The 26,178-nt window shown below is 49.5% G+C and overlaps 1 protein-coding gene across 1 annotated transcript; it reads left to right on the top strand.

The window, feature by feature from the left end:
• The first annotated feature begins 65 nt into the window (after positions 1 to 65).
• LOC140534749 (SUN domain-containing protein 2-like) lies at positions 66 to 25,525 on the top strand. Its single transcript, XM_072656163.1, has 18 exons — positions 66 to 255; positions 3,543 to 3,707; positions 4,385 to 4,584; positions 5,141 to 5,275; positions 5,525 to 5,620; positions 5,891 to 5,984; positions 7,140 to 7,210; positions 8,159 to 8,286; positions 19,796 to 20,047; positions 20,202 to 20,279; positions 20,999 to 21,042; positions 21,394 to 21,559; positions 21,874 to 22,095; positions 22,277 to 22,361; positions 22,571 to 22,686; positions 22,838 to 23,005; positions 23,849 to 23,941; positions 24,185 to 25,525. The coding sequence occupies exons 2-18, from the start codon at positions 3,574 to 3,576 to the stop codon at positions 24,296 to 24,298; spliced, it is 2,196 nt and encodes a 731-aa protein (XP_072512264.1). The 5' UTR covers positions 66 to 255; positions 3,543 to 3,573; the 3' UTR covers positions 24,299 to 25,525.
• The last annotated feature ends 653 nt before the right edge of the window (positions 25,526 to 26,178 follow it).

Genomic DNA, 26,178 nt, shown 5'->3' with positions numbered 1-26,178 from the left:
GCGTGGCCAGGCCAGGGGCGGTGGCCTCGCCTAGGCCTGTCGGCGCTGACAGAGGCGGACCCGGCAGAACGGAGGCGCCCCCGGAGCTGCGCAGACCCACTCCCCGCGCGCCCCCGCCCCAGCTCGCGCCCGCTTTGTCCTCGCGCCCCCCCGTGCGCGCGCCCCGCGTTCCCCAGCGTTCCCCCCTCGTTTCCCCGGTAGCGGCCGAGGGACGCGGACGCGGCGGGCGGGGGAGGGACGGAGCCATCTCCGCAGGTACCGGGGCGGGTCAGGGCCGGGAGAGGAGGGGGCGGGGGAGGGTCCGGGTCGCGGGCACGGTGCCCTCCTCTGTGCCAGGACACGGCCGCCCCCCCAAACCTGGGCACAGAGGCGGCCCCTCCCCTTGTCTGCCCCCCAAACCTGGGCACAGCTCTCCCGCCAGAGTTGCCCCCGGTGCAGCTGCCTCTGGTTCATCCCCTAACCTCTCCCCCAAGTCCCCAGCATCCAGGGATGTCGGTAACTGAGTTGGGTCCCTCGGTGCCAGACCTGGTTGCCCCCCTTCGTCTCCCTTCCCACAAACAACCCCAAAATGGAATTGCCTAGGCCCGGACTCACTTCCCAGTGCCAAGGCCTGGCATGCCTTTCCACCTCCCTCTGGGCCAAAGTTGTGTTGATTTTCCCAGTGAGTGTGTGCATACACGTGTCTGTGTGACTTGTGTGTATTTGGAGAGGGTGGGAGAGCTGGCAACAGTCCCGTGCCCAGACCTGATGCACCCTGTCCCCTGGCCCCAGATGCCCCCCTTGGCTGGCCAGACTGGGACTCATCACCCATTCTTTGCCTGGTCTTGGCCAGGCTCATCCTCCCAGTGCCAGAGGCCAGCTGCCCTCCAGCTTACCCTCTAACGTGGGGCATCCCCAGCCCGGGGATGATCCTCCCAGGATGAAGGCCCTGCTGCCCCTGGCTCACTGGGTGACCCTGCCAGAGCATCATGGCCCCCTTCCTAGTTCCTCCCTGAAGGAAATCCTCTCAGGCCACTGGCCACTTCCCTCCACTTCCCCTGAACTTTGCAGAGCTGAACCAAACTCAGACTCCCGGCACGTGCAAGTGATCCCTTTTCTTTGGGTTAGCAGCTCCTGAAAAGGCCTGTGGAGGGTGTTGTGGGTCATCGCTGGGCAGATGAGAGAAGGCCAGGCTGCTCCACGCTGGAGCTATTGAAAAGTGTCAATGTTTGTGGTTGAAACCTTACCAATCCCCCAGGCCCTTTCTGGGCAGCCTGGAAGAGTCTGTCCATCTCTGGCCCTGCAAATTCTGTTCACAGTCTGGGCAGATCCTGTGTGCTCACCAGCCTGAGCCAACAGGAGTCCATCCCTGTGGGTCAGTGACTGCCAGAGCAAGACAGTAGGTGGCCTTCAGATGAAAGTCACTTGGCTGGGGAGGCATGTGAAGGTTCAAGGCAGGGGGATGGTAGCATCTTGGCCTGACAGTCCCCAGGAGACTGTGGGAGACTAGTGAGATTGTGGGTAAAATCAGCTCTCATTTGCACATAACAGGATGGAGTGGGGTGAGTCAGGATAAAGCAGAGGGATGTAGGGGGCAGGTGCCCCAGGTTCTAACACCACCCTGGCCCTGCTGGTGACCATGTGATGGCAGATGAGGCAGTATCTTTCTAAACTGGGCTTTTATCCTCTCACATGAAAACAAAGGACTCTTCTTGATGAGCGCCACCTTATTGGGGGCCAGTACTGTGACTGCCTCTGAAATCTCCAAGGGCCCTTTCAATACTAATATTCTATGGTTGTAGGTCAGCATAGGAAGTAGTAGCAGAGAGAGAGTTCTGCCTTTACTGGGCCTGCAACCATGCCTTGTGCTGTTCAAAACATGGGGGTTTTTTGAGGGGGGGAGGGCAGAGCAGGGATTAGATTATGATGACAGAGGGTAGGGTTGGCTTTTCCCTTTGACTGTAGAATTCAGAATAGTCAAGAGCTTAGATTCTCTGTCTTTATGATACTGGAATGCTGAAGATAAGGCTACCTGGCAGACCGGGGGCTTTCCTTGGCAATTTGGGGGGTGCCCATACAGCCTTTTCAGGCCTCCCCTGGGATGTGGTTAGGTTTGTATCCACAACAGCCTGACTACTAGCTGTACTGCTTTGTTTGAGGCCTCGGGCAAAGACTCCACCCAAGCATGGGGGAGGGAGGGTGAGAGCTGATGCTGATGCCCGAGTGGGTGGGCATTCAAAGACTCCAGTGGGGCAGACTTGATTACCATGTGGGGGTGGAAGCTAGCAAGGGACATCAGGCCAGCTGTCTGCCTTGGCTGCTGCCGATTTCCCTCTTCCTGTCCTTGCCAAGTGGGCACCCCATCTTCAGAGAAGCTCACGGGTCGACCAAATGGGCTTCCTTAGCCAGGGAGACATGTGGTTTCTTGCTTTTTAGGACAAGTCTAGTAGGAACTCTCCCTGCTAGCCAAACCAGGCCTTCTTGTTCTCCCAACTGGCAGAGACATCCATTGGGGTCTCTGTCCCACGACCCAAGCAAGCATCTTGGAAATGAAAGCAGTAACCCCCAGAATACAGCTTCTGGCAAAGGTCACAGGCCCTCCAAAATCAAGGTTGGGTATATTAGAGATGGTTTTATAGCATGGATAGACTAGGAAACCAAGCTGAGATCCCCTACAACCTGGTCTCGTCTGTAATCTGAGTTAGGGGTGGTCTAATTCATGTTCATGACATCCATGTCTCCTAAGGCTGGGACAGCCTCCCTTTTGTATCAGCCCTCTGTCACTGAAACTTTGCTTGTGCAATCCTTGACAATTCAGAAATCCCTGAGGAGGCAGTGAGGTTGGAGCTGAGGGAGCTGGGGGACAGGAAGGCCCAGGGCCTGCTTTGGAGGCTCTTCCTGGTGGTATGGGGACCCCTGGAGAATTTACCACTTGTCTGTTTACTCATTTGTAAAATGAGTTCAATAATCCAGTTGTCCATTGAGGGCTCTTACTAAAGAAACACATGACCTAAGGGGTGGGGTTAGTATCTGATGGTTAGCTTGGACCCCATCCACCCTCCAGAATGATCACAGAACTGGGTGCTGTTGGGGATGAGGGGAAACAAAGACATGGAAGGGAAAGCAGGCCTTTCCCTCAGAGTTAACAACTATGGCTAGAAGGAAATTGTGTGTGTGCGAAGCGACCTGAGAACAATCCCAAGGCAAGTGTCAAAACCCCAGATTCAGTAAAGACACCAAGGGAGACATTCCAAATGGAGGCTGGAGAGAGAGTGGGGGCAGCGCTTCACCAGGGAAGCCACCTGCAAGAAGATGTCACGGCCAGCTCAGGCACAAAGCTGGCAGGCTTGGCCCTGGTGAGCAGCCACCCTCAGCGTCTGGGAGACACTTCAGAAACTCTTTAGGAAAGCGCCTCTCTGTCCCAGTGCAGCCAGCTTTCCTTTTGGAGGAATCCATCCCTCCCCTTCAACGTCTCCCCCATCAGGCTCTTCTCAGGGGGTCCCAGAAAATCACACCTAGTCAGTCAGTAAGCACAGCTTCTCATTACTTTTTGCTTCTTCCAGGAATTTCTAGCACTTCTAGAGTGAGATTTTGATGATGTCTCGACGCAGTCAGCGCCTGAGCCATCGTTACCATGTTGATGATGATGGAGGCAGCAGCAGCAGCAGCAGTGGAGGAAGTTCCCTGGTGGCTGGTCAGCACACTGCCTTCAAGGACAGTCCCTTAAGGTAAGCCACTCCACAGCGACCCTAGGTCATCTTCCAGATCACAACCACTCAGGGCAGCCAAGGGCCTGGCCAGCTTCCATGTGCACCTTTCTTTCCTGCCCCCATCTTTGGTGGAAACATCACTCTAGTGCTTTCTTTCCCCACAAATGCGAGAATTTCCTGTCCCCAGCACCGTCTCTTCCCCTTCTACCCCAACCTGGGCTGCTGCTGCCTTCACTCTCTGAGAACAGGAACTAGGGAGGGGTGACTTTGAGCATTGAGAGGGCCAGAAACTGAGGCTTAAAGCTGGGCAGGGAACAACCACCCTGTGGCCCAGTACCCACGGTTTCTGGGGTGAGCTGCAGGGCCTAGCAAGAGCATAGGAAGCCATGGGGGTGATGGACCTGTGGGGGAGGAGACAGGTTCAGGTGGCTTTAGCTCCTCTTGTACCTCATCATGGTGGTTCCATTTGGAAAGAGGCCCTGCCTGGCCCATGGGAGCTGGGGATTTGTTCCAATGTTATAAAGGATTCATCTGTTGAAGGAATAAGAACAGAAGAGGGCTTTGGGGATCATTTCTTTTCATCCTAGAAGCTCCTTGAAAGTCTCTTCCTCCTCCAGGCCTTTCTCTCCCTGTTTTTCTCCTGCCTCATCTCCTTCACCCTCTTTCCTTTGCTCTTCATACTTGGCGCCCCCCAGGACTCTGAAGAGGAAATCTGGCAGTGTGAAACGCCTCTCACCAGCCCCTCACCTGGGCCCTGCTTCCAATCCTCACACTACCTACTACAGTGAATCAGTGGTCAGCGAGTCCTACGTCAGGGGCCCCCGGGTCGCCTCGGTGGACAAAAGCTCCATCCTACAAGATCAGCTGGACAGCGATGTCTACTGGAGTGAACGTGGTGAGCTCTGGCCAGAGCTTGACAAACCCGAGGGCTTGGGCTGGGGAGAAGGAAGGAAGCTCCTCCCTGTCTTCTAAAGATTCCTAAGGAGGCTAGTGTCTGTTGGGAGTTACCTTACTCCTCCAGGTTGGCTCATCTCCCTGGATCCTCCCAGGTGGGAGATCCTTCCATTCTCCTGAAGCCCCTCAGTCCCACAGATGGCACTTTTCCAGATCTGGGTGACAATAACCATGCCTCCTAAGGCAGAAGGCCACCTGGTTTTGTGCAGCCAATGAGCTAAAAATCATCTTTACATGTTTCAGTAAAGTTCCATTACACTTAAAAACATAAAAAGTGTTCTTACCTCATACAGAAATAGGAAGGGGGCCAGATTTTGCCCTTGTGCAGAACTCCCTTCCTGCCCTAAACCACATGGGGGGGGCTTCTGGGTTCAGACCCCCAAAGGGGTGGGAAGTCTGAATTCTGAAAAGTTCTGCCAGGTGTTCCACCTCTGGCAGCTGCTGTTACTGGAAGCCTGAAGCTCCCTGCTTATCAGGCACCTCCATGCTCTGTGCAGGTGGGGACTTGGTGAGGAGGAGGAGAGGCCTGGGAGGTGCTGAGAACAGTAAGATCAATGGACTGAATGAGGGCAAAGTCACCTATGATATCTATGGATCTTCCTCAGGATACTCCTCGGAGGATGACTCTGCAGGTAGGCAGCACTTCCTGCCTACTGGAACTCCATCCCCTGGACGCTGCCCCGTGTACTTTGAAGGGTGCCCCATCCAGGGGGGATGGGGAGAATATAGATTTCAGATAAAAGGAGAGAGAACTCTGCAGTCTGGCTCCAGGTGGGGGTTTGGAGGTTGGGAGGGCCCAAGCCTCAGCATGGTAATGGGGATGCCTGAGGCCCACTTGTGTCTCCTTCTGGGTGGCTCCTCATGTCTTCACTTTCCTGCAGGGCACACACTTATGGACCAGCCTGGCTCAGCATCCTCATTAAGGAATGCTGCCTCCCAAGTTGGCGCTTTCTTGTGGGTGGCCATCACTTTTCCAGGTGGGTTCTGGGAGTGGGTGGGCACACTGCCCAGGGCAGTCCCTGCCATAGGCCCATAAGAGCTTCCTCATTCCTATGCTGGGGCACACCAGGCCTGGGTGCTAACCCTAGGACAGTGTGTGGAGACAGGCTTTTATGGCAGGATCCCCAGGCACAGCTAGAGAGCCTTGGGAGATTCAAGGAGCAGCTGCAGAGTGGGCAGGCTGTGAGCAAGCTAACTCTGGGATAGGAGGGCGAAGCCTTTGAACCCCTCTGCTGGGACTTTTACAGGTTGGCTCTTTGGCCTGTTCTACTGGTGGCTGGGCACTACCTGGTACCGCCTGACCACAGCTGCCTCCCTGCTGGACGTCTTTGTCTTAACCAGGTCAGTGAGGCCTCCCTGGGCTCTGCCAGAACGAAAGAACCCATGCTTGAAAAAGCTTTACCACCCTTGAGCTCAGTTCAGCTTTTGAGACTTTTGTGCCATGAATCTTATGACAGAAGATCAGGTCAGGGTCAGGGGTGTGCTGGAATCAGCTGGAACCAGCTTGAACCTGCTCCTGAGTGTCAGCTACCAGTCAGGGCTCCTCTGGGTATCTAGACTGAAGAAGAAGATGGGACAAGTTGTGTGTGCCTTCACCTCCTTCAGAACTGCTTGTTAACCCTTCCCCAGCACATGCCAATCCCCATGAGCACAGGTGCTGCTCTATTCCTGAGTATCTTGGAGGAGCTGTCCCCTCAGTAGTTCCTGCCTCTCATCTCCACTGACTCTGGTGGCTTCACCTTGGCCAGTTGGAAAGTCCTGAGCTCCCAGGGGTTGTAGTCTCTTCCCAGTCCTTCGGGTAGCCAGGCCATCCTTACAGTTTCTCTGTGGGGGGTCATGTCCAGGTTTCCAGGCAGCCTCCAGGGCTGTGTCCAGGAGCCTCTAGAGCAGGGGTAGGGAACCTGTGCTCTCCAGGCCACATGTAGCCTTCTAGGTCCTGGGGTGCAACCTTTGGACTGAGGCCAAGTTTTACAGAACAAATCCTTTTCTTAAGGAGATTTGTTCTTGGAAGTCTAGATTCAGTCAAAGGGCCACCCTTGAGGACCTCAAGTGCCACATGTGATCTCCAGGCTGCAGGTTCCCTATCTAGCTCTGGATTCTTAGGGCCACAGGCTAGGCCCAGGGAGACTAGCCAACCTTGTCAGGGCTTACTCCTTCCAAGTCCCAATTTGACAAGCACTGAAATGATTTAGCCAAAAGAAGCCTGCCCAATTCACTAGCATATAAGCACATTCCTGAGAGCCCTGGGAGGGAGATGCCTTCCACCAGCCCTGTCACCTTTCATAACAACATTCACACATTTGACCACAGTCAAATTTTCTCCTTCCACTTGACCTCGAGGGCTGTCCATAAAAGCCCAGAGCTCCCCATCGTAGCTGTCCCAGGGTGGGGGCACACCCTTTGTTGGTTTCCTCAGCAGCTCAGGGAGGGTCGCACAGGAATCTGGTGGGGAAGACCAGGCACTAATGTCTCCTCCTTCATCCCCATGAAATCCAGGAGCTTTTCAACTCTGAAGAAGTTGTTTCTGCTTCTCTTGATGCTGTTGCTTCTGGCTTCGCTGGCTTACGGTGAGCCTTGCTGAGTCCCCAGGGCACCCTGCCAGCCCAGACAGACAAGGGCTTGGGGGCAGGGCTGCTGAACGCAAGTCTGGAAGACAGAGCTTTGAAGGGGAGCCTTTAGCCTTTAGGGGAAAAGGGACCCAGGCCTTGTATGGGAAAGTTCTTGTGCCTGAAATGGGATAGACGGCCTGTGTCTCCTCCTCTTGATCCAATCCCACAAGCCTTTCTTGTGCATCTTCTGTATGCAGGCCTCCCAGACTCATGCTGCATGCCTACTATGACAGTGCTGGCTTTACATGGGTGTTTGATCTGCCCCCTCAGTGGTCACTGTCAAGGCACTTGAGGGTGGGGGAACTGGTAGAAGAGCTGAGTCCACAATGAATGGGTTAGCTGGGCAGGACACAGCCAATGCCAGCTCTGGAGGCCTTTGCCCCTTCTCACTGGGGAGAATGGACAGGGTGGTCCTCCCTGGATGGTCCCAAAAGAGCTGTACTCTGTTCAGGAACCATGACATCACTTACCCCCTACTATGAGATGAAGCCCAGCTTGGGAATGGTGACACCACAAGCTGTCAGTTACCAGGACCTCTATTCAGCTGGCATCTCCTGAAAGCACTCTGATCCTCCAGAAGAGACAGGGCTGTATGTGGACCAGGCTTGGGACCAGGAGGCAGGACTTCTCCATGTCCTCTCCCCAGCTGCTTCTTGTCCCTCATTTTTCTCATAATCCAAAAGTGTGTAATGACTCCTGAAAGGATCATGAGAGATGCCTTTCCTGAAGGGTCTTGCCTTCCAGATCATGGGGCCCATAATGCATGCACCTTCCTTGGGCCAGGGTCTGAGCCCATGTGGATGTGACACTGCCAGACACAGTCCAGGTGTAGGTCCTCATCCTGGACATGTTTCCCTTCTGGTGCCTCAGCCTCTGCCTTCATTAGCCTTTCCTCCCATGTGCTAGGTGCTTGGTATTTTTACCCCTATGGACTACAGACATTCCACCCTGCTATGCTGTCCTGGTGGGCAGCAAAGGGCAGCAACAGGAGAGAGGAGGTGTGGGAAGCAGGAGAATCCACCCCATATTTCCAGGTGAGTGCCTGGGTGAGTGCCAGGAACACTTTGTGCAGGACAGGCAGACAGTCTGCTCACAACCAAGTCTGTTCCAATCAACCCCAGAATCACTCAGTCCACTACCATTTCTTAAGTGTGGCCTACTGTGTGTCAGGCACTGTGCTAAGGGATGGGAATTCAAAGAAAGAATTCAAACCCAAACAAACAAGCCCACAGTCCCTGCCCTGAAGGAGTCCCCGAGTCATGAGGAAACAACTAGGTACAATGGAGATCTACCAGGACAGATGGGAGTGAAGCAGTAGAGGGAGTTGGCTATGCTGTTTCTTCTGTGGCAGCCATACAGACTATTACCATACCATCTTTGAAGACAGTTCTGGCCTGGCAGGATCTTCCAGGTGGTGTCCTCTCCTAGCGCTGTCTTTGAAACAGCTCTGCAGCACTATGAGGCATCAGAGGAGGGGGAAGCAGGATTAGCCAGAGGAAGCTGCTTTTGTTTCCATTTTGTAATGAACAAAAGTCTGTTTTATTTCCCTTCTCCCTCTCCCACCCATTCAGAAAAATGAAAAGCAAACCACTTGTAACAAATGTGCAGAGTTAAGCAAACCAGTCCCTTTTTGGCCATGTCTAAAAGATCTATGTCTCCTTCTGCCTCCTGAGACCATCTCTCCGTCAGAAGTTGGGTCATTTTCCAGAAAAGTACTTGGTCACTGCATCGATCAGAGTTCTAAAGTCTTTCAAAGTTGCTTCTTTGTGGTTCTTCTCACTCTGCTCTGCACCAGTTCATACAAAGTCTTCTCAGGTTTCTCTCAATACCACCTATTTCATTGTTTCTTAGAGCACGGTTGTATTCAATCCTTACACCATAATTTATTCAGCTCTTGCCCAGTTCGGGGACAAGCCAGTAGTTTCCATTTCTTTGTCTTTGCTGTTTGAGTGCCAAGTGTGTGTCATGCAGAAGATACGTCATTCATCTCAGTGGTGACAGTCTCTTCTTAATGGTCTGTGCTGTGGGGCAAGAGATGAGAATATAAATCCAGGCTATAATGAAGCCTTCATTTAGTAACCTCGATTTATCCATGGATTTCCATCTCCAAACTCATCAATCTTTGCACCCGGGCCACTCACAAGCAGCATTAGGAGACTCTCTCACCTTGGATATGCAGATCCCTGGGGAGCCAGGGTCAGAAAACCTGGGCTCAAGTTTGAGCTTTGCCACTTGCTAGCTTTGGGACCTGGGGCAGTTCAATGCCAACCTCTCAAGACTCAGCCTCCCGCGTTCCCCCGCTGCCTTCAACTGAAATCATAGTTGCCTCCCCCAAAAGGCCTTCCCTAACACCTTGTCACACAGTGAAGTGATTCTGGGGGGGTCTCCAGAAATTGGTAGCAGAGCCCAGACTATCAGAGTTGATCAAGCTGGGAAGACTTGAAGGCTGTGTGCAGATCCTGGTGTCTGCCCACCAGAAGCTTGGCCACCAGGTGATTGGATTTGGGGAGTCATGATGACTTGGGAAGCAGATAAAAAGACCAAACAACCTTTGCCTTCTGCAGCCACCTTCTGTTTGTGGACAGAGGTCAGGGGACCTCAGAGAAGGACAAAGAGTAATTGGTCTCCCTCAGTCCCCACACAGTCCAACCACAGTCTAAGTGGTTGACATTATTCCTGTGTAATCTGAGGGGTGACATGGAGTGGTGGGATAAAGGACATGGCTCTAGAAACAGCAACAGATGAGGTGCTGGATGTCAGATGCACAATGAGGTCCACGATTTTGGACACAGCCAGTGTCAGAATTTGATTTGTCTGACTTCTCATGTCAGCTGCAAGGAGTTTTTTTTTCAGATGTGGGGGGGAAAACAATCAGTGGAATGATCACTCACAGGCAGAAGAATTTGGAGGAGGCAAATCAGCCTCAAGGATTAGATTTCATCACATTTTTAAAGGCAACTAGAAAACCCCATAGTTGCTATTCCAAATGAGCATAAGGCAACAGAGGGCAAAGGAAGTCCAGGAGGAAGCTGATAAGATCATTTTGTCCTTGTGACCCCAACACTCGGCATAGCCTGTTACACTTAGTGGGAGTGTATGAGTGTTTGTTGGCTGTCATTGTACTAAGTCCACAAAACAACGTGCAATGGAAGAAGACACAACTATTATTTGTCAGTAAGAAAGTCCCCAGGCACAGGATACATGATCAGCACCAAAAGATGTCACAATGAAACCAAAGGACCATCTTCACGGAATGAGAAATGCTGGTTACACGAATCATTTCAGCATCAAGGACCAGATCAGTGACTGGGCCCCACAAAGGTCAAAATCGAGCAAGTTAGAAGAAAGGGGGACAAAAGGGGAAAAAACATACCGTACAGCTCCAACAGCTCCAGTCCTTCCTCTTCAGATGTGTCAACCACTCAGGCACGGCAAAAGGAACACTGACTCATAGCATCGTTTCCTAAGGATGTTTGACTGCTGCCCCAAAACATCACATTCCAGTGAGAAGGCCAGCAATCCTAGAGGCTGCCTCCCTCAGAGAGCAGCGGCTCTTGGCAAGCAAAGAAACCAAAGGCAACACTGGATCTGAAAATAGGCCACTGGCGCAAGAGAAGAAGAGGGTGGTGACTAAAGGATACAAACAGTGGCCCCGTGAAACGGCAAACATCAGGAAGGGCCCTCAGCCTCCCCCTTCAGCTCAGTCCTGAGAGTGGAGGCCCCCAAATTCTTGAGGCAGCTCCTTCCCCTCTCAGTGACTCACCTTGTTAGGAAGCTGTTCCTGCCTCTGAAATGTGCCACAACTTCTACCTTGCCAGGACAAGCAAAGCAACTCTAACCCCGTCCATGTCCACAAAGTCTGAAAACCGTTTTCACGTCTCCTCATCGTGTTGTGTGTTTCCAAAAGTTTTCTTGATATCATTGGTTTTTACTTAACCTACCTTTCCCAGTGTGTCTTCTCAGAAAGAGAAGCAGGGAATTTGGAAAAACCCTGCAAAGCTTGTGTGATCTACTAGTGAAAATCATTTTGAATTAGGTACATCTTTACACACACACACACACACACACACACACACACACACACACACACACACGCACACATCCCACTGACTTTGAAGACTTGTCTCTAGCTTTTGCTTTCATGTGACCCACCTTGCTCAGTATATCCTTCCCATTTTGCCCTCCCACAGAGCCAGCCCTTAAGCAAAAGAATAAACCAAAAAGGGGAAGAAAAGTTCAGCAGAACACAGCAGGCGAGCCCAGCATTAGATGCAGGTTCCCTGCCAGTATTTCTCACCCTAGCCAGGACGGGAAGGGAAGAAGATCCTCATGGGTCATGTCTGTTCTTTCCATTTCCATGGTTGTCTGTGGTGCTTGTTTTCTTGTTCTCCTCATTCATTTATTCCACTTTTCCCCAGTTCATGTAAGTCTTCTAATTAAGCAGAGTTGTGGCTTCGTACAGCATAGTCATATTTCCTTGTATCCATAAGCCACTCCTCTGTCAATGAGTTCTTTGCTACCAAAGAACTTTCTTAGTGGTTCAATTGTTATGGCACTGAATAAGTTAATTTAGGTAGTTTTATCATTTTTATGCTACTGGCTTGACCTACCCACGAGGAGTGAGTACATCTCCAACTGTTGAGATCTCTATGTTTGAAGAATGTTTTGTAATTGTGTTCATATAGTTCCTGTGTGTGTCTTGGCAGGCAAACTCTCAGGTTGTGTACAGTATACAATTGTATGCAGTTATTTTCAATGGAATTTCTCTTTCTATCTCTTCCTGCTGGATTTTCTTGATTAATATATAGAAATGCTGATGGTTTTGATGGGCTTCCAACTTTCTTTAAGTAATTGTTTGAACTGGTTTTGTTTTAAACTGGTTTTTTAGATGACTCTCTAGGGTTCTCTTGGTAAACCATTGTATCATCTACCAAAAGAGATAGTTTTGGTTCCTCATTGCAGTTTTTTCCCTTCAGTTTCTTTTCTGCCTTATTGCTATATCTAGCAGTTGCTGTAACTGGTACAACACTGAATAGCAATGGTTGGCAATGGACTTTCTTCCTTTACCGTGATCTTACTGGGAAGGCTTATCCCCATTACATATCATGCTTGCTCTTGGTTTTAGTTAGATAATACTTATTTTAAAGAAGACTCCATTTATTCCTGTGCTTTCTAGTGTTTTTCAACAGGGATGAGGCATTTTGTCAAAAGCTTTGTCTGCACCTGTTGAAATCATATAAATTTGTTGTTTATGTTATTGATATAATCAGTTACATTTATAGTTTTCCTAATAATTGACCCAGGCCCAACTTCTTGGTATCAATCCAGCTTGGTCACAGTGTCACAATATATCTTTGTGATATATTCCTGTAATCTCCTTTCTTAGCATTTAATATTTTTCATCAATATTCATTAATGAAATTGATCTATAGTTCCCTTTCTTGGGGAGACGTGACTCTCCTTGGTTTGGGTATCAAGATTATATTTTTGTCATAGAAAGAATTTGATAAGATTCTATCTTTACCTGTTTTTCAAATCGTTTATTTAGTGTTGGAATTGATTACTTTTTAATCATTTGGAAAAATTTGATTTAGTCCTGGGGTTTTTTCTTAGAGAGATCATTTATAGCTTGTTTCGTTCCTTTTTCTAAGATGGGGTTATTTAAGGGCTCTGTTAAACAGGACTATTTATATTTGTAAAATTCATTTCATTTAGATTTTCATTTTTATTATTGGCATGTAGTTGGGCAACAAAGCTCCTAGTAATTACTTTTATTTTCTCTTCATAGATTGTAAATTCACTGTTTTCATTTTCTGATGTAATAATTTGGTTTTCTTTTGTAAAAATTAAATTAGCCAAGGATTTATCTATTTAATTGTTTTTCTCAAAGCTTATAGTTTTATTTATTAGTTCATTGGGGTTTTGTTCTTTCAATTTCGTTCATCTTTCTATCGATTCAAGATTTTAATTTTGGTGTTTAATTGGGAAGGGATTAATCTGTTGGTTTTCTAAATATTTTAGTTGCATGTCTAATTCTTTAATCTGTTTCTTTGTCTCTTTGATTGATGTAAGCATTTGAAAATATACATTTCCCTCTAAGTCCTGCATTGACTGCATCCCCAAAATTTAGTTATGTCATTGTCACCATGAAATTGTTAACCATTTCTATGATTTGTTCTTTGACTCATCCATTCTTTAGGATCCATTCTGTAAGATCCATTCTTTTTCTCCAACTCCTCTATTTGTGTATCTTTCTGTTTCAAGCATATTTCTTGTAAATAACATATTGTTGGATTCTGGTTTCTAATCCATTCAACTGTATTCTTCCATTTTATGAGTGAGTTCATCCCATTCCCATTCACAGTTGTGTTCATTAAATGTATATTTTTTTCCATGCTATTCTTTTACACTCATCCTTTTGTTTTTTACTCTGTCCCTTCTTCAGTAGTCTTTTGTTTCTGACCTTTGCCTCCCTTAATCTATCCCGTCATTCTTCCCTCCCCCTCACCTTTCTCTTAGACGCTTTTCCTCCTACTTCTCCTTGCGTAAAATGAATCTCTCCATCTCATTGTGTGTGTATGTGTATTCTTCCCTCTTTCAACCAGTTCAGATGAGAATAAGGTTCGTGTTGCCTGTTCCCCTCTTCTGTCCCTCCCATTGTATAAACTCTTTCTAGTGCACCCCATTTATGAGATAACTTTCCCCATTCTTTCTCTCCTTCCCCACAACCTTCCAGTGCATTTCTCTTCTCCACCCTTCCATTCTTTTGAGATCCTCACAACATAATACAGTCATTCAGGTCGCTATCTATTTAGACTGCTTCTAGGACCCGTGGTGATCATAAAATTCTGAAGTGGTTACATGTATCATCTTGCCACACAAGGGATCTAAACAATTTGCCCTTTTTTAGTGATTTGTGATTTCTCACTCATGTTCACCTTATTATTCTTCTCCTGAGTTCTGTGTTTGAATGTCAAATTTTCTATTCTGTTCTGGTCTTTTCATCAGGAATGCTTGAAAGTTCTCTATTTCACGAAGGGTCCTTATTCCCCTGTAGGACGATACACAGTTTTGCTGGGTAGTTTAATCTTATTGTGGGCTCTAATCCTAGATCTTTTCCACTCCAGAATATGATATCCCAAGCCCTGTACTCCTTTAATGTGGAAGCTTCTAAATCTCATGTGTCCTGACAGTACTGGATTATTTCTCTCTGGCTATTTGCAGAATTTTCTCCTTGACCTGGCAGTTCTGGATTTAGAACAGTTGCTGGGAGTTTTCATGTAGGGGTTTCTTTCAGGAAATGATTTGTGGTTTCAAGTTCTACTTTGCCCTCTGATTCTAACACATCTGGGCATTTTCCTTTGTAATATCTTAAAATATTATGTTGAGCTCCTTTTTTGTTCCTGGCTTTTGGATAGACAAATGACTCTCCAATTCTCTCTCCTCAATCCATTTCTAGGTCATTGGAGTTTTGTATGAGATCCTATACATTTTCTCTTGAATTGATTTTATTTTTTGTTGTTGTCTCCTAGAGTTATTAGCTTCTATTTGCTCAGTTCTAATTTTTAAGGAATTCAGTATTTTTGTGCCTCTTTTACTAATTATTCATTCTTTTCTCATATCTTTCTTGTACCGCTTTTTAAAAATTTTTCCTCTTCCACTCTTTTTTTTTTTTCTTTTTTCTTTTTTATTATTAAATTTATTTATTTAACTTTTAACATTCATTTTCACAAAATTTTGGGTTACAAATTTTCTCCCCTTTTATCCCCTCCCCCCCCAAACACCAAGCATTCTAATTGCCCCTATGACCAATCTGCTCTCTCTTCTATCATCCCTCTCTGCCCTTGTCTCCATCTTCTCTTTTGTCCTGTAGGGCCAGATAGCTTTCTATACCCCTTTACCTGTTTTTCTTATTTCCTAGTGGCAAGAACATTACTTGACAGTTGATCCTAACACTTTGAGTTCCAACTTCTCTTCCTCCCTCCCTCCCCACCCCTTCCCTTTGGAAGGCAAGCAATTCAATATAGGCCATATCTGTGTAGTTTTGCAAATGACTTCCATAATAGTTGTGTTGTATAGGACTAACTATATTTCCCTCCATCCTATCCTGTCCCCCATTACTTCTATTCTCTTTTGATCCTATCCCTCCCCATGAGTGTCGACCTCGAATTGCACTCTCCTCCTCATGCCCTCCCTTCTATCATCCCCCCCACCCTGCTTGTCCCCTTATCCCCCACTTTCCTGTATTGTGAGATAGGTTTTCCTACCAAAATGAGTGTGCACTTTATTCTTTTCTTTAGTGGAATGTGATGAGAGTAGACTTCATGTTTTTCTCTCACCTCCCCTCTTTATCCCTCCACTAATGAGTCTTTTGATTGCCTCTTTTATGAGAGATAATTTGCCCCATTCAATTTCTCCCTTTCTCTTCCCAATATATTTCTCTCTCACTGCTTGATTTCATTTTGTTTTAAAGATATGATCCCATCCTATTCAATTCACTCTGTGCACTCTGTCTCTATGTATGTGAGCGTGTGTGCATGTGTAATCCCACCCAGTACCCAGATACTGAAATGTTTCAAGAGTTACAAATATTGTCTTTCCATGTAGGAATGTAAACAGTTCAGCTTTAGTAAGTCCCTTATGACTTCACTTTGTTGTTCACCTTTTCATGGTTCTCTTCATTCTTGTGTTTGAAAGTCAAATTTTCTTTTCAGCTCTGGTCTTTTCATCAAGAATACTTGAAAATCCTCTATTTCATTGAAAGACCATTTTTTCCCCTGAAGTGTTATAGTCAGTTTTGCTGGGTAGGTGATTCTTGGTTTTAGTCCTAGTTCCTTTGACTTCTGGAATATACTGTTCCATGCCCTTCGATCCCTTAATGTAGAGGCTGCTAGATCTTGTGTTATCCTGATTATATTTCCACAATACTTGAATTGTTTCTTTCTAGCTGCCTGCAGTATTTTCTCCTTGACCTGGGAACTCTGGAATTTGGCCACAATGTTCCTAGGAGTTTCTCTTTTTGGATCTCTTTCAGGCGGTGTTCTGTGGATTCCTTGAATATTTATTTTGCCCTCTGGTTCTAGAATCTCAGGGCAGTTTTCCTTGATAATTTCATGAAAGATGATGTCTAGGCTCTTCTTTTGATCATGGCTTTCAGGTAGTCCCATAATTTTTAAATTGTCTCTCCTGGATCTATTTTCCAGGTCTGTTGTTTTTCCAATGAGATATTTCACATTATCTTCCATTTTTCCATTCTTCTCTCTTTGTTCTGTGATTTCTTGGGTTTGCATAAAGTCATTAGCCTCCATCTGTGCCATTCTAATTTTGAAAGAACTATTTTCTTCAGTGAGCTTTTGAATCTCCTTTTCCATTTGGCTAATTCTGCTTTTGAAAGCATTCTTCTCCTCATTGGCTTTTTGAACCTCTTTTGCCAATTGAGTTAGGCTAGTTTTCAAGGTGTTAATTTCTTCAACATTTTTTTGGGTCTCCCTTAGCAGGGAGCTGATCTGCTGTTCATGCTTTGACTTCATGTCTCTCATTTCTCTTCCCAGCTTTTCCTCCACCTCTCTAACTTGATTTTCAAAATTCTTTTTGAGCTCTTCCATGGCCTGAGCCCATTGGGTGGGCTGGGACACAGAAGCCTTGATTTCTGTGTCTTTGCCTGATGGTAAGCATTGTTCTTCCTCATCAGAAAGGAAGGGAGGAAATGCCTGTTCGCCAAGAAAGTAACCTTCTATAGTCTTATTTCTTTTCCCTTTTCTGGGCATTTTCCCAGCCAGTGACTTGACCTCTGAATATTTTCCTCACACCCACCTCACCTCCTGATCCTTCCAGCCCGTGTTTGTGGTCTGAGATTCAAATGCTGCTTCCAGCCTCAGGGCTTTTGGCGGGGGCAGGGCTGCTATTCAGTATGAGATTATGTTCTGGTGCTGAGGTTGGGGCAGGGCCACCTCTCAGGCTCAGTTCCCTCAGGGGGTTTATGCACAGACCTTCCGCAATGGATTCAGGCTCCCGCCCGCTTGGGGAGCCCCTGTCTGCAGCCGCCTCTCAGCTTCTACCTCCCGGGGGGGGGCCTGAATTATGGGGGCACCCCACTCCCCTCTCGACCCGCCAAAGAGACTCTCTCACCCACCCCTGTCACCTGTGGGTGGGGGGACTTGTGCGGCCGCTGGAGATCCCGTCCCTGAAGCCTGCTCGGATCTGTTTCTCTCGGTGCCGCAGCCGTGGCCGCAGCAGGTCTGGGCTGGGCTTTGTGTCTGCAGTGCGACGGACCTTTTGCGAGAGGTTTGCAGATCCCTCTGTGGGTGGAGGGACCCGCGTGGCCGCTGGAGATCCTGTCTGTGAAGCCTGCTCGGGTCTTTTCCTCTCGGTGCCGCGGCCGCGGCAGGGCTGCACTCAGCTCCCAGTCCCGGCGCCCAGTCCGCAGCGCGAAGGACCCCCCCCGCGAGAGGTTTGCAGGTCTCTCTGGAACAGAAATCTCCCTCGCTCCAATGTTCCGTGGCCTCTGGGTGCGGAATTCGCCGTGAGTTACTTCCCTGTAGCCATTCTATGGGTTGTGGGTCTTAAATTTCTTTGTGTTGAGTAGCTCTCCAAAGAGGCTTAGCCCCCTTCTCGTGAGTGAGTCTCCTCCCTCAGCTCTCAGTGGTCTCTTCTTCCAGCTCTCAGAGGTCTTCTCTTAGCTCTCTTCTTCTAAAAGCTAGATCACCCCTTCAAGGTTTGTTCTCTTCACCCTCTTCCACTCTTAAAATCACTTTTTGTTCATTTTTATCTCATTCTTTAACTCTTCTAGGAATTCTTGTTCAACTCTTATCCAATCTACCCTTTTTCTTGGAGGATTTGCTTAAAGATATCTTCAAGTCATTGGCTTCTTCTGTCTTTCTGTCTTGAGCCATAGTAGCCCTTTGTGGTCAGGTTCAGTTTTGTTTACTCATTCTTCCAGCCTATTTCTTGACTATGAACTTGATGTTGGCATTGGGCTCAGCTCACCTCTGGGCTTTCTTAGTTCAGTCCGCAAACTTTCAGTGCTTCCATAGTGGTGATATCTGTTCACTGGTATTCTTGTCTGAGTTGTGCAAGTTCCTGACTCAGGTTTAGGTCTTCTGGCTTGCGGGTGCTGGAGTTTCTGTAGAATGTTATTGGACTCAGTCATTGTTAGCACACTTTGAGGTTCTGCAGGTTCAGAGGGACCGAACTTATTGACTCTTCTTGCGTCTGGGTCTCCTACCCGAAGTATCCCACTGCAGGACTAAAAGTGAACATTGAGCCCCCAGCTGTGCTCTGGGGCTCAGGTCCAGAACCTCTTTGCAGAACCCCTTTCTTGATCAGTGCTCAGCTAGGGCCTCGCTCACTCATAACTGCTCCTCTCAGCCCTACGTCTGTAGCCTAGAAGAGTCATTTGGCCCCCTTCATGCTCCCAGGATAGCCTGGGATCTGCTCCTGCTCAGGGATTCAGTTCTAGCCCTTTTACCATCCTTGGGCAATGAAATGCTTCCCACTGTCCTGGCTGCCATTATGTTGGGCTCCTGGCCAGCCCCCACCTCCGTGTCCACAGCTCTCTTATTTCTTAAGCTTCCCTGGGCTGGAGAAATGACGCACAGGGATGTTTTCTTGGCTTTCCTCATGAGAATGTGGTCTGGCACATTATCTAGATGGTTAGAGAGGAGGTGGGCTGGGCTCATCAAAAATGCCCACCCTCCCTCTGTTCTCTTGGTTCTGCCCCTGTGCTGTGTGGTTGGTGGGGAGGGGACCTTCTGCATGCTTAGCCTCCTTTGTACCTCTTGGGGAGGTCTCTGACCTGGCTTTTTGCCCTGAGCTCTCTCAGCTTCTTTGCCATTTCGACCCTGGTGACCCTGGCCCTCCCTCATCACTCTCCTGGCTCACTGCAGCAGTGTCCTGAGTGGCCTCCCTGCCTCCAGTCTGTTCTGCACTCTGCTGTCAAAGGAACTTTCCTTAAGAACAGAGCAGACCAAGTGACTTCCCTCCTCAGTCAATGGCAGGGCCTCCCCTTTGCCCCCCAGAGGAAAACAGCCCCACCCTGTCTTTCCAGCCTTAGCCTCATTGGTCTTCTGTACTCCTTTCACACTCGGTGACCCTACCCAAATGGCTGCCCCCATGCTGACAATTCATTCTGGTGCTCTTTCTTCCAGTCAGCCTGTCAACCCACATGTATTTATTAAGCACTTCCTCAGTGCCGGGTCCCGGCCTAGGGGACACAGGTACACAAAATGAAACCATTCCCATTGACCAGGAACTTCCATTCTCAGGCGGAGACCAACAATGCTTACGTTTTTGTAAATAGCGTAAGTGTGAAATGGAGAAATCTGCCGACAGCAGTTAAACGACCTGGTGGCTTTTAATGTCCTTGTCTCCTCCATTCAAATGGAAGTTCTTCGTACACAAGAAAGGTTTCCTTCTTGGTCCTTGTGTTCTCAGCACTCAGCCCCACCTCGGGCACACAGTGGGTGCTTAACAAATGCCCAGTGCTCCTTGTTCCTCCTCCTAAGAGACTTTTCATCTTTGTGTGTTTTCCTCCTTGTTCCCAAGGCTGAACAGCATGTCCTGTCCAAGGTTCATGCCCTAGAAAGGCGGCTGGAAACTCTGGCTTCTGAATACTCTGCACGTTGGCAGAAGGAGGCCATCAGGCTGGAGTTCCTGGAGCTGCAGGGGGCCAGTGGGAATGGAGGTGGAAAAAGCCTGAGCCACGAGGATATTTTAACTCTCCTGGAGGGCCTGATGAGCCGATGGGAACCCACCCTGAAGGAGGACTTCCGTAGGGACACCACTGCCCACATCCAGGTGAGGAGAACGCTCTGCTAAGAAGACCAGGTCGGCAAGCCCAGCTAGTGGAAGGCATAGAGGTCTTGAGGTGAGGCAGCACTCTGGACTTGGCAGGACCTGCCAAGTTCTCTGGGTCTTGTTGAACGCCTGTCTCCTTTTTTGTGGTCTCCAGGAAGCACTCACCACCCTCAGGGCAGAACATCGGCAAGATCTGGATAATGTTCTAAAGAAGATTTCTCAGGCATCCCAGGTAATCCAGAAGCTCTGACGCTTCTGGAGGCAGAGACACAGGGGATGGAGGGTGGGGTGGGGGGGGGGGAGGGGTGCGGGGAGTGGGGGAGAGGGGGCAGAGACATCTTGGGGGAGGTCACTTGTAGCTGGAAATGTTGGTGCTGCTGTCAGTAGACCTAACACTTGCTTACAGGTTTCTGGCCAGATTCCATACTTGTATGGGAGCATATTCGACTGACTCATTGTCCCTGAGAGCTCCTGTCTGAGGACTCTGGATCCCCTTGTCCGAAGGATAAGCAGAGAGCTTACTGATCTAAAGCAACCTAAGCCTCCTCCTGTAGCTCCTTTCTGGAACCCCTTTCCTGTACTGAGCACATCCATGCATGAAGACTAGGGAGGGATAAGATTGTCAATGAGAAGACTAACTCAACAGCTGAGTTTGATACTCTTTTCAGGGACTGAGAAGTGACCTCACCACTCTAGGGAAAGTGGTTCATGCCTAATCTCAGCTGAGTTGGGGTCTCTGTCAGATGCCTCCTCTTGGTGGGATGATAAGAGAGGAGTCCAGTCTTTGAAAGGTCTAGCCCAAACTCAAGGTCAAGATTTCTGGAGCCCAACAGTTTGCAGAGACTCAGATCCTCCTTAGCAGACAGAGGGTCCACCCAGAGGAGACAATGAGTCCCCAGAGTGTGGTTTGGTGTTTTCATCAGTCTCATTGTGCCATCATCTTCCTTACAGGAGCTGGAAAGCTGGGTGCTCCAGCTAAAATCTGAATGGCAGAGGTAAGGCCCTAAACTAACTGGCAAAGAGAAGAGGAGGGAAGGAAGGCTAGAAAACTAGACCAGAGAAAGCACCACTGAGATTCTCTGGGGGGGTGTCAGTAGAGCCAGAATACTTGGGTTAGCATGTCCATAGGATTAATCCCAGCTGGTAAGGACCTCAGAGAGCAGATGAGGGTCCTGAGGCCTGGGAGGGAAATGACTTGCCCAGGGTCACACAGGGAGTAAATGTCAGGGAAGACTTGCACCCAGATCTCTGGTTCTGTTCTTTCCCTTTGATAGTGGTTCTGCTTGACTCTATCCTGTGTCACTAGCCAGTGGCTGCCCTTCCCTTTTCCTTTTGTCACTGTCTAGTTTGGCCCAAGAAGCCCTCCAGGAAAACATATTAAAGGCTATGGGTCCACTGGAGGCCCAGCTGGCTGGCCTGAGACAGGAACTGGCAGCCGTGAGCCAGAGACAGGCTGCAGTGGCAGAGGAAGTAGACCTTTGGCCACAGAAGATGGCAGCCCTGCGCAGTGATGTGAGTCCTCCAGTCCACCACTTAGACCACATGTGCCCCTCTCTCCAAGGTGGGCTGCCTGAGCATCTGCCCAGGGAGACCCAACCCTCTAAGGTGTCCACTGGGGTCCAATGAGATCTTTTTTGGTAGCCCTGAAAGCAATGGAAAAATGCCAGTCACTTGGTTCACAACCGTCCCTTCCCTGGCACCAGGAAGCCATGCATAGGCTCTGAGCTCTCAGAGTCTTTCTAGACACCCCCTCCCCAGGTCCCCTGTCCCGGCCCTCTTTCTTCCTTACCTCTACTGTTTTGTGGATGGTCTCTGGTGGTTTCTAGGTGGAGTCTCAGTTCCCAGCCTGGATCAGTCAGTACCTTCTTCGAGACAAGGGCGCTAAGGCTGGGTTTCTTCAGCTGGAGGAGGTACAGGCCCAACTTCGGGACCTGGAGCACAGAATCCTTACTCAGGTGGCAGAAGGGCAGGTCAAATCTGCCAGTGAAGCTGCTGCCAGCCTGAGGCTGACCCTTCACAAGGAAGGAGTGACTGGGGTCACAGAGGAGGTGAGGCCTGCCCCATTCCCTGTCTGCCTGTCGGAGGTCATGGGTTTGCCCTGAGAGGAGCCTCCAGGGAAGGAAGGGGAAGCCCTGGCAGAGCAGGTAGCACACGTGGCCCTCTGGTGAAAGGGCTGGGCCAGTTCTGCAGGCAGCTAGGCCCATGAGTCCATCCATGCCTGTCTTTTAGGATGTGCACCAGATTGTGAATGAGGCCCTGAAGAGATACAGTGAAGACCGCATTGGGCTAGTGGATTATGCCCTGGAGTCCTCAGGTAGGTAGCCTGTAGAAAGCCAGAGGGCTGGGGACATGATGGTTGCCCATTAAGGGACAGCAGGAATTAAAAACTCATGATGCCCCTTATGGGACGGGGCAGTTGAAGGGCTGATGCCCTGGCAGTGACCCTTCATCTTCAGGACTACCTCTGTGTCCTGCCAGCCCTCAGCTGCCCCCACCTCACTTCTCTCTCTCTTGTTCTTTCAGGGGCCAGCATCATCAGTACCCGCTGCTCAGAGACCTATGATACCAAGACGGCCCTTCTCAGTCTGTTTGGCATCCCCTTGTGGTACTATTCCCAGTCCCCAAGAGCCATCCTCCAGGTATGACAGAACAAAGGGCCCCCAGCTTGGCTCTCTGCCATCTCCCACCTTCTGTGGGGGCTGGGCTCTCAAGGTGGGAGGATTACACAATGGAAATCTATTCCATTGGCTGCCCACCTGACTTGTCACCTGACTTGTCTTCTGCCCACAGCCAGATGTTTACCCTGGCAACTGCTGGGCATTCCGGGGCCCCCAGGGCTTTGCTGTGGTTCGATTATCTGCCCGCATCCACCTCAGTGCTGTCACCTTGGAGCATGTACCCAAAGCCCTGTCTCCCATCAGCAACATCCCTAGCGCCCCCAAGGATTTTGTCATCTTGGTGAGTATCTGAGCCTTGCAGCTCTCCATTCCAGTATGCCTGACAGCCATTTCTTAACAGCAGCATTGTGAGGTGAGGAATGGAAGGATGTGCCCATTTTACAGCTGGGATATTGAGGCTGGTCTCTGGACTCCACAACCAGCCCTTTCCCTGCTCCCCCTCTTCTTAGAGAGAAGCCAGAAGAGGACAGCTGACAGCAGTCAAGATTTCAATGCTGTCTCAGGGTCCTTTTATACAACTCCTTTATACATGGGTGCCTCCATGGCCAGGTGTCCCATGGGGGAGCTGAGTGGGGATGATGAGCACCATTCCCTACAGTCACCTCCTTAGGGCAGAGTTGGAATGTCCTCATAAGGAGGATGTGGGTGAAAAAAGTGGAGCCAGAGGAGAAGAAGAAACGTGTAGGGGAACAGGATGCTTCAGGACCTAAATCCTGATAGATGAAGAAACTGAGGCACCCACAATTAAATTGTGTGTCCCAAGCCATTCAGCAGCTTAGGGGAAGAGGCAGAGAAGGAGGCCAGGGGCTTGGAGGGAAAAGGATCTGTCTACTGAGTTAGTGAGAGATGCTGGAAGGTGAGGGGACCAAAGAAGGAAACATCATGGTGGCTTTTGCTTTCTCCCCTTTACTCTCCCCAATGTATCCCCCCCTACACCCCCTTCCTCCTCCTCTTCCACCTTCTCCTCCACAACCTCCCCTTCCTTTGCCTCCCTGGATAGATCTGGATTCATGTCCTAACAGCATGACCTTTCCTCTAACCCCCTCCTATCCATCCATCCATCCATCCATCCATCCATCCATCCATCCATCCATCCCTTCCCTTTGCTTTTCCTTCTCTGTAGGGGCTAAATGAAGATTCACAGTCGGAAGGGGTGGCCCTCGGGCACTTTACCTATGATAATGCTGGGGAGTCCATTCAGACCTTCCACTTTCAGGTATGGAGGGCTGGCCGCACAGTGTCCCAGGGAGGCTGGTGCTCTTGAAGGCTAGATCACCAGCCATGGGGATGCTGTGGCTTTGCTAGGAGCTGCAGTTTGATCCAGGACCCCATGGTTCTGATAGCAACCTGAGGGATAACATTCAGCCACTGAAGAAGGCCTGGGGGGGACGGGCTCTGGGGTCAGGATGTCCACCAAGGGATCACGAGCCTTCCTGACCCCAGTCTCCTCTTCCCACAGGGCAATGACACAGCCCCATACCAGGTGGTCGAACTTCGGATCTTAAGCAACTGGGGTCACCCTGAGTACACCTGCATTTACCGCTTCCGGGTCCATGGGAAGCCTGCCAATTAGCCTCTCCCCCCCAGGGCCTTTCCCCTCTTTCCCCCTTCAGCCCCTCCCCTCCCCCAGCAAGCACTTCATCCCACTTTCTCGCCCTCTCCCACACTTCATCCCTTATGGCCACTGTGGCTTCTGGGAGAGATACAAGGTGGGAGCCTACCACCATGGAGCAGTTTGGCCCCACCCTGCCCTCTCTGATGGAGAGGAGATCACCAGCTCAGCTATTTGTTTCACTCCCCATCCTCTTGAGGGTCAGGTGGCCCAGCTCCCTACCAGGCCCTGCCTGCCCTCAGGAGGTGTATACACAGCTATGTATGATATGTTGAAGGTGTGAGTCAAGACATCATGAGGGCCTTATTATGCTCAGCAGCACTCAGAACCACAGCTTAGGCCACCTTAGCTTACCTTGCCCAAGAGTCTAGGTCAAAGAACTTGGTTTATTGAGGGCATGACAACTTGGGCAGTTCCAAAGGGCAGACTGGTAGACAGTCTGTCTTGGGCATGCCCCAGCAGGTGGCTAAAGCTCCCGTCCATGGTAGCATGCATAGTTCTCTTTACCATGGGGCATGATGGGGGCAGTCTTTGAAATCTGAAGTATCTGGGACTGGCCACAATTCCCTGGTGTTAAGTTTATTGGGATAGAGTTGGGGTTAGTTTTTTGGAGTTAAGGCTGGGATGGGAGGGGAAGGGCAAATTCTTTGGCCCTGCGGGCCCATTGTATTATGTATATAGATAGATATTTATATTTATACATAGATCTCTTTGTTCTTTGTTATCAGACAGAAAAGCTACGGGCTTCATTTCCGGCTTCCTCCCCCTGGGGCCCAGGGTGATATTCACTCCAGCTCCAGCTTGGGGTGGGGGGCAGGCTGTCAGGCACGGATCCTCACAGTGACATTGCCATCCTTCCTGCCTTTTACTGTAGGAGGGAAGGCAGGCCTTCACACCACAGGGCTGGCCACTGGTCCCTGAAGCAAGCAGGGGCACTCACTCATCTGCAGGCTTTGGGGGTCACCAGCAGACAGTGGCAGGCTGACCCTAGCTGGCCCTCAACCCAGTTTGCTCCCTCTGCTTCTGTTCGCTTACCAGGAAGCTGGCGTCTGAGCAGCCCTGCATAGGAACCTACAGATGGGGTCTTAGTTCTTCCCCATCACAAAGGCTACTGTTTAATTCTTTACTTTGATTTTTTAATCAACAAATTCTAATTTATGCCTATGCAAATATAAATTTTCTCTGGGATCTGTGGCTTCTCCTTGTCCACCTGTTGCTCTTGAGGCCAACTTGGAGTAGTGGGGAAAAGAAGGTGGTATTCTGGTAGAAACTCCCTGGTTAAAGGGCGGCTTCCTTGCTGCTGAGTGAGGCCTGGGAGGGATTGTCCTGGGCATCGAGAGGGAGCTAAGCCCAGGCCTGGGCTGGGAGAAGCAAAGCTGGGTAAGGGAACCAGAGGAGGCTTTCTCATTTCTGCCTGCTCCTTTAAAGCTCACCCAAGGCCTCTCCTGGTCTTAATCCTCCCTCAGTGCGCCCAAATTGATGTTTTATACTTCCTTGTGTGTGTCTGCATATCCATACATAAACACACACCTATCCAGACAGACATTCCTCTGTGTGCCTGCTCCATCTTTCAAGAGCAGGACAGCTTTCTAAGGAAAAGAGCTTTGTGTCTGCCTTGGTCTCCCCCATAGCTAGCACAAGGCCTGCCACCCAGCAGACACTTTATCTGAGCATTGCTATTCACTTCAACTCAGGTGTAAAGAAAGAATATACTCTACAGCCTTCTCAACAAGGGGTCACCAGCATGCCTTTGACAGCCTCCAGCAAGGGTTAAACACGTCACAAACTGCCAGCCGTCCTCTTCCACTTTCAGACAGCTCAAGTTGTTGGGAAATTTGTCC

Source organism: Notamacropus eugenii, chromosome 3 (assembly GCF_028372415.1).
Source record: "Notamacropus eugenii isolate mMacEug1 chromosome 3, mMacEug1.pri_v2, whole genome shotgun sequence".
In the NCBI taxonomy this organism is placed as follows: domain Eukaryota; kingdom Metazoa; phylum Chordata; class Mammalia; order Diprotodontia; family Macropodidae; genus Notamacropus; species Notamacropus eugenii.
This window is presented reverse-complemented; position numbering and strand designations above follow the sequence as displayed.

Excerpts from the sequence above, each read along its gene's own strand:
- LOC140534749 (XM_072656163.1), top strand. The coding sequence starts at position 3,574 with ATGATGTCTCGACGCAGTCAGCGCCTGAGCCATCGTTACCATGTTGAT. Across the intron at positions 5,985-7,139 it reads GACGTCTTTGTCTTAACCAG|GAGCTTTTCAACTCTGAAGA; the intron begins GTCAGTGAGGCC and ends CATGAAATCCAG. Across the intron at positions 23,942-24,184 it reads TTCAGACCTTCCACTTTCAG|GGCAATGACACAGCCCCATA; the intron begins GTATGGAGGGCT and ends CTCTTCCCACAG.